Consider the following 12,831-nt stretch of genomic DNA (forward strand, 5'->3'; position numbering starts at 1 on the left):
CAATATTAACATGTTAAAAGTCCCAGCCCTAAAAAATATACAATGAAGTCATCCTTATCTTTCCAAGAATAAGCAACTAAGCTGGTTTAATGCTCAGCATTCAGTCTTGGTCTGATGCTGTCAGTAGAACCATGATGTCACAAATTTGAGTGTTGTAACTACTTCTTCCCTGATGTCATAATAGATTTCTTTTCTCCATGCAATGAATGTGTGATATGCATTTGCCATTTCACCAAAAATCGCAAGATCAGGTTGCTTGTGTTCAGTCTACCTGGGTGTGTGCTAAATGTGAAAACTAAGGGTGTAATGTTCTTAAGGTGTAAAAAAAAAAGTTATGGACAAGACACTGTACATGCTGGAAGACGTTCAAATGTGAACAGTCTTTGCACATTTATAGCCAGCCATGAGATTATTTCATACTTCATACTGTTTCACAAACTTTAATTATTTACTTGATCTGTTTTGGTGGAAACCATTATCATTCTGTTGGATATCAAGACAAGACCGAAAACCCACTTTTCCTCCTAAATAAGACCAACTAAGTAATGATAACATTAGAATATTATATCTATGGTCCAAAATAAAATTATTAGCAGCTGTAAGTATAAGCTCTCCTGTTTTAATGACTAGGAGCATGTTGAAAATACATGTCCTTTGTGCTAATAAAAATAATACATAAACAAAATAAAAAAAGACCCAAGACATATAATAACTAGTGTAAATGGTTACAAAATAAGCTCTAAATGGTGATAACATAGTAATGCCAAATATAAATGAAAGTAGCAGAAAAATAGTTTCTGCTATTAGGAGGAGGCAGAAACTGGGGAACAATGGGAGTTTAAATCAAGAATCAGAATGAGGCATGACTACAAGTGTTTTAGGGTTGGTTTTTGGGAAGATTTGGTGTTGGTTCTGTGGCCAAGTCATGGCCCTGGCCCAGAAAGAGGTCATCCTGTCCCCTCTCTTCTTTTGTCCTCTACTTCCTGCTGTGGTCATCTCCTAATCAATGCTCCCCATAACCTCCTCATCAGACCACAGGGACTGATTGAGCTAAGTGGATATGGCTCAGAGGAAACACCAAACTCGTCTGAGGGTGTCTTTCTGGGTTGAATTATGTTGCATAGTGATCAAAGCTTCCAAGGTACTCCAGTGCAGCCCGGTAACACAGTTGGTACTGGTCCTAAAGACAAAAAACAATGCTTTGGTCAATTTGTAAGTGCAAGTATTGGTAGTTGAAGGAGAGTATTACAATGGCAGGTATGGCTCATGTTTGTTTTTGCAAGCAAAGCTAATGGTATAAGCTAATGAAGTTCAGTTGTTGAATGTAACTTGAGTACTTTTATGTAAAACTGATTTTAGCCCTTGTCAGAGCAAATTAGTGACTTGGCTATTTACATATCCAACAGACACAAATCAACATTAGGAGTCATGTCAAAATATGCAGTCACCCCTGTAAGTCAGTAGACACAAACCTTTTGTCAGCCTGTGAAAAACATTGTATCAACTGGCACTTATACCATCTCTTTTGTCAATACAAGCTCATTTTCATATTTTAATGAAAAATACAAGTTAATACATACACATTTACAATAAAAAGGGAACAATAGTAAAGATGCACCGATTGAACAGCCAGTGAGCGGAATCGGCCTATTTTTCGCATGATCGGTGACTGGCCGGTCAGTCTCACGTCTTGCCGAATCTGAGCCGATCCTTTTATTGCCAGTGGCGCAGGCAATGACATCACAGCCACATGCAAACTCTCAGTTGCGTGTAACCATGCTGGTGTGGAAGTTTTTTTCTGAGTGAAGATGACACAAAGATTGCAGTTTCTGACACTTGTAAGGCCAATAGTGTAACTCTACTATGTGAGTTACAGGAATTCATTTTATACCTTTTTCAAGGCACAAAGCGCTTTATTTTGTTGTGAGAAGATCCCATAATGTTTAATAATTTCCTATTATTTTTATTATAAAATAAAAAATTTCAATGAAGAAATAATTTTGGTATATGCTTTCATTACAGTTCTTTAAAAAAAAATCTGAATCGCCAGGTCACACTTACTGAAAAATCGGAAATTGGAATTGGCCAAGAAAATTACAATCAGCGCATCTCTACACAATAGAAAATAAAAGGCAAATAAAAAGATGAAACAGGAGAAAAAAAAATGACAGAACAGTTACTGTGTAGCACAAGACATATTAGTCCTAATACTGCTAATTAACTTTAAAAAAATCGAGCCGCAAACAGAAATGTCTGAAGCCCCAATACCCCTGCAGTATGTCAGTGATTCCTGGAGCTGACTGATCTGGAGAATGGCACTTTGTGCTAGAGCTTGCATTAAATGTCATTGCCCCTACAACATCCAATGTGCTGATATCAATTCCATTTTGGCTACTCGGGGGAGTGTTGTACAGTGACAACAGCAGGAAGGAAGGACCTATGGTAACGCTCCATCACACATTTGGGATGGAGCAGTCTGTCACTGACAGAGCAGGAGTGTCGCCTGTACTCTAAAAGCACCTCAGTCTCCTCAACAGGTAGAGCCTGCTTTGGACTTTCATATTAAAGACATCTGTGTTATTGACCAGGCCAGTTTATTTGCTGAGAAACAATATTTATTGTTGAAACTTGAACAAGATCATTAAGCATTTCTTGCAAAGCTGCATAATTGTCAGCTAAGGGATGAAGTAGGGCTGCTCAATTATGGAAAAAATCTTAATCCCGATTATTTTGGTCATTATTGAAATCATGTTTATTTTACACGATTACTCATTGACTTTAGAAATATGTTGCATTTATTGAACAAAATTAATTCCCCTTAAAACAAATAATATAAAATCTATTCAAATGTATAAATAGCATAACAAATAAAAGCAAATAAGTGTAATGGACTTCCACAATGTTTTAAAAACAAGTAATAAATAAAAAAATAAATAAATATAAATATCAGATGAAATAATAAATATATTAGACAAAAAATAAGCTTAAGTCTGTGCCTTAAGCCAACTCATGATTGTGTAGCAAAGGACATTGTGGGGTTGTTCCTTGTTCTTTCCATTTCTCTTTTATTAGTTGGTAATATGTCGTTCTGCGTTTAAATTTTAGATGGTTAAAAAGATTTGTGGTGTTACCAAGCAGTGCTGACACCATCGCGTAGCAAATCTTGCACGTTTTTGATCCACGTCCATTTCTTCGAACCCAAACTGTTCCCAAACAACGCAATTGCTTCTACCACTTTTGTTGACCAAAGACTTTTACTTCTGATGATGATTCTTAAGTAGGATTATAAACTGTGATTGCTCTCTTTCCGCCATCTTCACTCACGCAGATTTTTAAATGCCATCAGATTGAATGCCATCCAGTCCTGGTCCTCGAAGGCCACTGTCCTGCTTGTTTTCCAACTATCCCTGCCCTATCTACTCCTGATTACCTGGATCATCTTCCTTGATTTAACACACTGGTAAATCTAAAATCCATTTTAATAGATATGGGTCAAATCTGACCTGGAATAGGCTCAATGTACAAAAAATTGCAGCACCTGTACAAAAGTATGATATTCGAAAATATTTTCATTTTTGTGTATTTTGGGTCACTTTAGGAAAAGTCATCAAATCTCAGGCTAAAAAAAAAAGACATTTAGGGTATTTTCATTGCTGTCAAATGTCAAAACGGGTCAAATTTGACCCAAACAGTACATAAGGGTTGAGACCGCAGGCCAAAATAACCTGAAAAACGGAATAATCGGAATAATGTGGGGATAGGAATGGATAGGAAGTCGGACTTGCAACCATGAAAAATGCAGGTTTGAGTCTCAGGTCCGGCAGGAAATTGTCAGTGGCACCACCACCACCCTCAATACCACGACTGAGGTGAGACCCTTGAGCAAGGCACCAGACCCCCCAACAGCTCCACTGGCTGCCCACTGCCCTGGGTGTTTGTGCATGGTGTGTGTGTGTTCACTTGCTGTGTGTGCGCACTTGGGATTGGGTTAAATGCAGAGCACAGATTCCAGTTAAGTCACTTTCACTTTGTTTTTTCTCGATTACATAGTTTTTGTGACAGTTCGAAATCACATTTGCCCTAGGATGAGGTACATTTTGTAGAATGGATGCCGTCTCCTCTCAAGAGGAGTTAAATTGCTTCTAGAGTTAAATTGCTGTGTGTAATCCCTCTTTTTAATACAAAGACAGAAATATGTTCTCCCTTTTACATGACCAATTATTGCAGGCAGTGGATTCACAGCTATATTAATGTTTCCGACAATGATCGCTGCACCTTACTTTGCTCATTGGACTGAACATATGATAGCCGCAGCTACTTGAAAACTTTGACATGTGCAACAGCCTTGGGTTTGCCAGACTAACATTTGGTTTTCACATGTACTCTATGTGCATGAGAGGAGTGACTTCACCTCAGACATTTTGCATGAACTTGGATCTCATTACTAGCCTGTGGCATTCTATTCTTCTAAGCTGTCTCTTATATATAATCAGCTTGTTTGTTGCTTCCACGGCTCTCTTGACGAAAACATATGTCCCCGTTACGATGAGCTCCACATAGGGGGACATATTTAGATTCATGATTTTATCACAATTCTGTCATGTTGGTTTAAATATTTTGCAAGTTATCTGAACATAACAGCCAAACTAATTTCCCTATTATAAAGACAAAGCCTTTCAAGGTAACAAAATCATTTTTAAAAAAAAGGCAGATAAAAATCTTTATTATTTTGTCTTTGTTAAAAAAAAAAAGAACAAAGATACTCATTACAATTACACACATTACAATTATACATAATATATCAATTGTTATGTTGTGTGCGTTTGAGTGAGAAGAACTCACACGCAGATACTAGAGTAACAGTGTTTATTTGAATATAATGGTCGGATTAGACGAACAGTGTCTGGATCCAAGGGAGAGTTGTCTCATCGTGCAGTGTAGGCTGGGTGTGTTGGCGTTAATGCCAGGGAGGACTCCAGCAGAGGCTGTCGGCAGGAGAGAAGTTGCTCAACGAGGTTTGGAACGCAGGTGACGTGGAATGAGACGGTGACCTGAGAAGAGATATCCTTGGTGAGAAGAGTACTTTGTAATTCAATATTAGCCAAGGTAAAGTAGGTACCAGGTAGGTAGACTGACGAACTGGCAATATGACTGAAGGAAACCGGGGCTTATATTGGTGGGGCATTACTGGAGGGTGTGCTGTCTCGCCTCACACACCTGCAGGAATCAGACAAACACAGGAGGAAAAGGGAAACGGAGACAAAAGGAGAGAGAGGGGAAATGAGTCGGCGAACTGTATAGGCCGGAGCGTTGTCAATCAGCCAGGGAGGTGGGGGCGTGGTTGGAGGCTGTAGAGTACTGGTGGAGACCAGTTTTAGCTGAGAAACATGGAACACTGGGTGGATCCACATAGTTGGAGGCAGGGACAAACAAACCACCACAGGGTTAACCAGGTGGGTGATGGTGAAAGGGCTGATAAAGCGGGGAGATAATTTCTTCGCATCTGTTCACAGGGGGATGTTCCTGATGGATAACCTGGTATTCCGGTGCAGGGGTCTAACGGCGATCCACCAGGTGCTTGTTCTGTGCCGCTGTGCGGTGGAGGGCCGCCTGGGTTTGGGCCAAGGCCTCTTGTCGGAGGTGGTGCTGGATGGACGGCACAGCGACCTCTTGCTCTTGAGAAGGGGAGAGGAGGGGAGGTAGCTGAATGAGGCCTGAAAAGGGGTCATCCTGGTACCTGAGCACAATTGTGAATTGTGGGCATATTCAACCGACGGGAGGGTGGTACTCCAGGAGGAGGGATTGGTGGCTGTAAGGCACCAGAGGGCAGCCTCCAACTCCTGATTCAACCACTCACACTGCCCGTTCGACTGAGGATGGAAACCTGAAGATAGGCTGACTGACAGCCCCAGTCCCTTGGTAGGCCTGTCACGAAGTCCAAGGTGATATGGGACCATGGACATGATGAAATTGGCAGGGGGTGAAGGAGTCCAGCCGATGGGAGGCCTTACCTTGGGCGCAGGTGGTGCAGGCCCTGACGAACTCCCTTATATTGGCATCCATAGCCACCAGACACGCCACGGGGTCCAAGTCCATCCGGGATGGAAGGTGAGAGCCCTTCGAAGAATGGGCGCACTTGGAGAACCTGTGGACAAACAGACTCAGGTACAAACAGGCAATTACCACTGGGTTGGGCTTTTGCTCCTGAGCCCTCCGGACTTGATCCTCCACATCCCACGTCACCGCGGCAACACTGTTCGAGGGAAAGATGAATTCGGGGATTGTGTCCTCGGCTGGGTGAAAGAGCTGGCGGGAGAGGGCGTTGGGCTTTTGGTTGCAAGAATCGGGCCGGTATGTGACGGTGAAGTGAAATCTGCTGAAAAGCAGAGCCCACTGTGCCTGGCGTGAATTTAGCCTCTTGGCTGTCTGGATGTATTCAAGGTTCTTGTGCTCATTCTAAACGACAAATGGCTGTTCAGCTTCCTCCAGCCAGTGCCTCCACTCCTCGAGGGCGAGTTTGATAGCTAGCAACTCCCGGTTCGCTGTGTCATAGTTCCTCTCCGCTGGCATGAGTCTTCTGTAAAAGAAAGCACAGGGATGTAACTTGCTTTGTCTCTCTGAGTGCTGAGATAAAACAGCGCCCACACCAACATCGGAGGCATCAACCTTGATTGTTTGTCTCAATGACTGGCCGACGGGTTTGGTCGTGCTCGCCCAGTAGCGTGCCCTGCCGCAGGAGTGTGTGCTGAAGGTTGGGCGTGCTAGGGGAGGTATCCGGTCTGGTATCTGCTGGGTCCATTCTTGGCCAGTTCGTTTTGTTATGTTGTGTGGTCGTGTGCGTTTGAGTGAGAAGAACTCACACGCAGATACAAAAGTAATGGTGTTTATTTGAATATAATGGTCGGATGAGACGAACTGTGTCCCGTCATGCAGTGAAGGCTGGGTGTGTCTGTGTGGACACCAGGGAGGACTCCAGCAATGACTGTCAGCGGGAGAGAAGTTGCTCAGCAAGGTTTGGAACACAGGTGGCCAAAGACGGCAACCTGAGAAAAGATATCCTCAGTGAGAAGAGCACTTTGTAATTCAATTAGCCAAGGTAAGTTACTACCAGGTAGGCAGACTGACGAACTGGTATGGTCACTGAAGGAAACCGGGGCTTATATTGGCAGGGAAGTGATTACTGGAGGGCGTGCCTCACACCTACGGAAATCGGAAACAAGGAGGACAAACACAGGAGGAAAAGGAAAACATAAAAGGAGAGAGAGGGGCAATGAGGCGCCCAGTCACCTCACAAACAAAACAGTCACCAACACAAATAAAATAAACAGTGCTTTATTTTCAGGTAGAATAGGTGTATTTAGCAGGAGCATTCAAGAAATTGAATGAACAAATATAAAAATAAAACACTATATAGACTGATTCCTAAAGTCAGTCAAGAATAGTGAGTGATTTTTCTTCGTTTTGTTTTATTATCATTAAAAGAATATTTCACCCAAAAATGAGAATTCTGTCTGTCAATTCTGTCATAGTGTTTTATTTGTATACCATCATTTACTCACTCAAAAGCTGTTTTAAACCTGAACGAGCTTCTTTCTTCTGCTGAACATAAATCCTATTTTGAAGAACGTGGAAAACCAAACAATTGCTGGTCCACAGTGACGTCCATAGTAATTTTTCCTACTATCAAATTCAATGTGGACCAGCAACTGTGTGATTACCTACATTCTTCAAAATATCTTCTTTTGTGTTCAGCACAAGAAGGAAATTAATACAGGTTTGGGACAACAGGTGAGTGAGTAAATAATGACAGAAATTAAATTTTAGTGTGAACTATCCCTTTAATGACAGCATATAGTACTGTCCCTTTACAGGGTATCTGCAGGTTTCTAAGAGCTAAATTTAAGACTTTTTAAGACCTTTTTAATACCACGCAGAATGAAATTTAAGACCAATTTTGTAGAAATAAAATAAAACATCCCACAATACAACCAATTCCCATAACACACTGTTTATTGATATAAACTGTTTACACACCGTTTGATTTATTGAGTAAAACAAAAATAAAATGCCAGGTGTTTTCCGACAGGTTTCCGCAGCCGCTTTGTCTTATTCACACCGCATGTGGTGGTCTCCAAAGCTTTCATACCCATTGTTCCGAGTTTTAAATTTTTTTGCACAGCCTGCACCGGACCTCGAACACGTTGCCACTAACTGGACTTAACCACGGCGCAAAATTAGGGTAACCAATTGTCATTAAATTTACATTTACCCATGGCAAAAGACTAATGTTGAAACTTTCCCGCAGTTCACGCAGCTGCCGGAAAGCATGTGTTAAATAAACTCCCCTCAAACGCGTATTTTAGTTGGTTCCACCTATTTCGTTCTGCGTAACAAATACGCGAAAAAATTGATTTCAAGATGAAAATAAAATCTTCTTTATGGGGTCGGTTAGATTTAATTTTAAGACCTTTGAAACGTGAATTTAACACATTTTAATGCTAATTAAGGCCTTAGTTTTATAATATGGAATTTCGACAGTATTAGCGCAAAAGATAACTTAGTTCAGTATTTAGACGCTGTTTGACTTTTTAGTGTGCACTTCGGGTGTACGCGGTGCTCAAGAAAAAGTGCACGTCAGACCAGCATGCAAATAAAATGTTTGGTCTTTAAAGGCTTTAAAGCACATGCAAATAATGTACTTTTGTGACTGCGAATAAGTACAGTGTCTTGTGAGAGTAACTCTACCGCTTAGTTAACACTGATGTGAATGCATCTTCTTCAAAAGCAGATCGTGGAGACATTTTCATCATCCACGATCACAAGTCTTCATATCGCACACCCTTGGCTCCACATATAAAGTTTTTGTTTCTCACATTGAGCACGAGTGGTGCATGTAGATCAGGCTACGAAATGACCATTCTGTCGAGCTTTAATATTTTTGTCCACAAGAACGTCTTTAAATCAAACAATATAGTTCCTGTTGGCTGTCTCGAATTTCACGATTGTGAATCATTACTTGATAGTTACATCAACAAGGCCTGTTTTTTGCATTCCTATTGAAATTTAGGTTTGATTTTCTTTTTTTCTTTTGTAATGATGTAACAATGAACCCCTGAATACATAATCATAATCATTCAGGCAAACAATGTTTAAACAGCTGTTTTGTTTAAACAGCTAAACAAGCTGTGCTTAATCCCATCCTCTATGTATGTTTTCATGAAAACATACCGAGTTATTCTATGGAAACATCGCGGATGCTTTACATGCCCACTCTTATCCTCCACTTGGACTCGCCGACCACAATACGATTTGTTTACTTTCAACTTACAGACAAAAACTGAAAAGCACGGACACAACTTTCCTCCGCTGATGTGTATTATGAGTGGACGAACATGCCCTTCAGCATACCTCATCAGCTTAGAGCTCCCTCTGCTGGACACACTCTGCAACTACATTTTCTCTTAAAAAACCCAGCATTAGAATGATACAGGCATAAAACAAAAATACTGTACATAAGTTACTGAGACTGACAGTAACATTAGAAACATAACACTATAAACAAAGGGTATCCTCATCCAATATGAAATTGTCCATATTCCAAAATGCACTAACTGTGGGGTTGCTAGGTGGTACTGTTCTACAGGACTTCAATTAAAGTATGTAGTGCACATTATTCTATCTGTCACACAAACAGGGACATTTTTTAAGGAGATCTGGATGATAGTTTCAGAAGTATCAGTTATCACGGACTATATTAATTTTTGCATTAATACTACAATTCCAGTGAAAACCATAACTAAATATCCTAATTCCAAACCTTGGATCACACCCTGAATTAGAAAAAGCCTGAAAGAAAAACACAGAAAAACCCTGAAAGAAAAACATAAAGCCTTCAGGCTCAAGGCTACGAGAGGGACACAGGATGCTGTATATCATGAGGCAGCAGTGCCCACCCCTCCCTTTTCCACGTGTCCCTACTCCTTTGTTGCCGCTGCACCAATCCGTATGTCAATCTCCCGTTTCATTCTTCCCTCACTCGTGAACAAGACCCCAAGATACTTAAACTCCTCCACTTGAGGCAGGATCTCTTCTCTGAACCGGAGAGTGCAAGCCACCTTTTCTCAGTTGAGAACCATGGCCTCAGATTTGGCGGTGCTGATTCTCATCACAGCCGCTTCACACTCAGCTGCAAATGGCCCCAAAGCATGGTAAAGCTCTGGGCTAGATGAAGCCATCAGAACATCATCATTTGCAAAAAGCAGGAATGCAATCCTGTGGTTCCTGAACTGGACTTCCTCTGGCCCGGTGACAAAGGGCAGTCCTGCTGGAATCCAACATTTACTGGGAACAGGTCTGACTTACTGCTGGCAATACGAACCAGACACCAGCTCCATTCGCACAGAGACCAGACAGAGCTTAGCAAAGGGCCCCGGACCCCATACTCCCAGAGCACCTCCCACAGGATGCCACGAGGGACATGGTCGAATGCCTTCTTCAAATCCACAAAGCACATGTAGACTGGTTGGGCAAATGCCCATGAACCCTCAAGCATCCTGGAGAGCGTATATAGCCACCAGGTGGTGATCAGTTGACAGCTCAGCCCCTCTGTCCAAGAAATATGGCTGAAGGTCAGATGACACGCTCACGAAATCGATCATCGACCTCCAGCCTAGGGTGTCCTGGTGCCGCATGCACTGATGGACACCGCTATGCTCGAACATGGTGTTTGCTATGGACAAGCTGTGACTAGCACAGAGGTCCAACAACAAAGCACCACTTGGGTACAGATTAGACTGGCCATTCCTCCCCGTCATGACCCTCCAGGTTTCACTGTCAGTGCCCACGTGAGCGTTCAAGTCCCCCAGCAGAATGAGTCCCTAGTTGCAGCACCAGGGCCCTTCCTAGTGACTCCAAGGAGACTGGGTACTCTGTACTGCCGTTCGAACCTAAGGCAAAGGGAAATGACCCTCCCATTTGCTGGGGAAAACTACAGAACCACTACAGGAGCTATGAGCAAGCCCACACCCGCCCATTGCCTCTCACCACAGGCAGCTCCAGAGTAGAAGAGGGTCCAGCCCCTTTCAAGGAACTGGGTTCCAGAGCCCAAGCTGTGTGTGGAGGTGAGCCCAACTATCTCCAGTCTGTGCCACTCGACCACCCGCACAAACTCAGGCTCTTCCCCCCACCAGCGAGGTGACATTCCATGTCCCTAGAACCAGTTTCAGTATCCAGGTATCGGGTTGTTGAGGTCCCTGCCTTCGACCACCACCCAATACGCACTGCATCAGCCCCTCACGGCTCCTCCTGTGGACCACCACCCAATACGCACTGCATCAGCCCCTCACGGCTCCTCCTGTGGACCCACCACCCGCAGGAAGAGCAGTGAGGGCTGACATCCCCCACATCGAGAGGAACCAGCTGAGGTGGCTTGAGCATCTGTTCTGGATGCCCCATGGATGCCTCCCTGGGGTGTGTTCCAGGCATGCCCCATCGGCAGGAGGCCGAGGCCGGGGAGGCCGGGGAAGACCCAGAACACACTGGAGGGATCTCTGCCCTAAACCAATAATAAAAAGTGTGTTTTCCTACTGTTTGTAGCATGCATGTACATTCTGTTGTAGTGGTCTTATCTTATGAATGTACGGCATTATGTGTATCAATGTATGTATCTGAAATGGTGTTTTTCCCATTTACAAAATCTGTGAAAATTCATTTCCCCTCTGGGAACAATAAACAAACTGACGAATAAACATATGTGCCCTAACCATTACTGATGGTTGTCATGGAAACAATGTGGAGAAGAGATTGTAATCTCTTGTACTGCATTTCTACCAATGGTACTTGACCAGGGTACAACTAATGTACAATGGTAAATACCTGTGTGTAAACATTATACAGCCATCCTGTAGCTCCCATGTACTGTAGTACACTAAAATTGAGACCAAATAGAAATGAGTCACTGTAACCACCTTAATATTAACTTATGGTGTTGCATTGTCTATTTCTTAAGAATGCAGTGTCTCAGTGTCTGGGGATACCCTTCCTGGAGTTGTTCTAATTTGTTCTTCAAGGAAGGGATACCTGTTGTTGTATGATAGGTTGACAGGGAAAACATATATTTAGTAGATTCTAAGAAAGTTCCCATGTGTAGAGTCTGTTTCCTGGAACCAAAATAAATACATTTATTTAAGTCGGTGAGAGTGACCAAAGTGTGTGTTTCTTATTTATCACTCTGCCATGCTTTGTGCTGTTGATACAATGTCTTCTTTTATGACGCACTCCTCATGCACTCCACCAGCAGTGTATCTTACTTCTGTCTGCACCATGGCCAGCCTCTGGGTTCGGAGCATCTTGACGGTCTGGAAGAGGTCAACCACTCCTTCATACCTCATCCTCTCCAGGACAATGCTCAGGGTGATGAACACACCAGTCCGCCCAACACCAGCACTAGTTTGTACAAAAACTATTAAACAAATGTACTGTACATCTAAAGGACATGAAACACAAGCCTGACAGCCTCTTAATACTTTGATAGTTGCTTAGGATACAGTCTGACTTTTTTATTCTGAAAATCTTGCACCAAGAGAACTGCAAGTGCTGGTTGACAAGAATGAGTTCAAAACACTGAAGATTATGGAAATAAGGTGTTGGATGTGAAACCAAACAAAAAGCAGTTTCTCACACTTCTTAAGAGTGACAAACAGAAACTCCTGCAAATGGAAATGGAATCCAAAACAAGTCTAATAATAAATTCTACCTTTGTTTCAGCTCTATAGTCATTTTAGTAACTTGTGATATTGTTTTACTGGACTGCATCATATCAGATAATCAAAG

At 42.4% G+C, this 12,831-nt stretch overlaps 1 protein-coding gene across 1 annotated transcript in view; it reads right to left on the reverse strand.

Moving 5' to 3' along the window:
• Positions 1 to 891: 891 nt before the first annotated feature.
• ptprfa (protein tyrosine phosphatase receptor type Fa) overlaps positions 892 to 12,831 on the reverse strand; it is a 363,596-nt gene continuing 351,656 nt past the window's right edge. The window contains exons 29-30 of the mRNA XM_026323606.1: positions 12,309 to 12,444; positions 892 to 1,180 (exon numbers count right to left, since the gene is read on the reverse strand). Of these exons, the coding sequence (XP_026179391.1) occupies positions 1,112 to 1,180; positions 12,309 to 12,444 (205 nt within the window). The 3' untranslated portion in view covers positions 892 to 1,111. The remainder of the gene's footprint in view (positions 1,181 to 12,308; positions 12,445 to 12,831) is intronic.

The sequence above is a fragment of the Mastacembelus armatus genome, chromosome 4 (genome assembly GCF_900324485.2).
Source record: "Mastacembelus armatus chromosome 4, fMasArm1.2, whole genome shotgun sequence".
Classification (NCBI taxonomy): domain Eukaryota; kingdom Metazoa; phylum Chordata; class Actinopteri; order Synbranchiformes; family Mastacembelidae; genus Mastacembelus; species Mastacembelus armatus.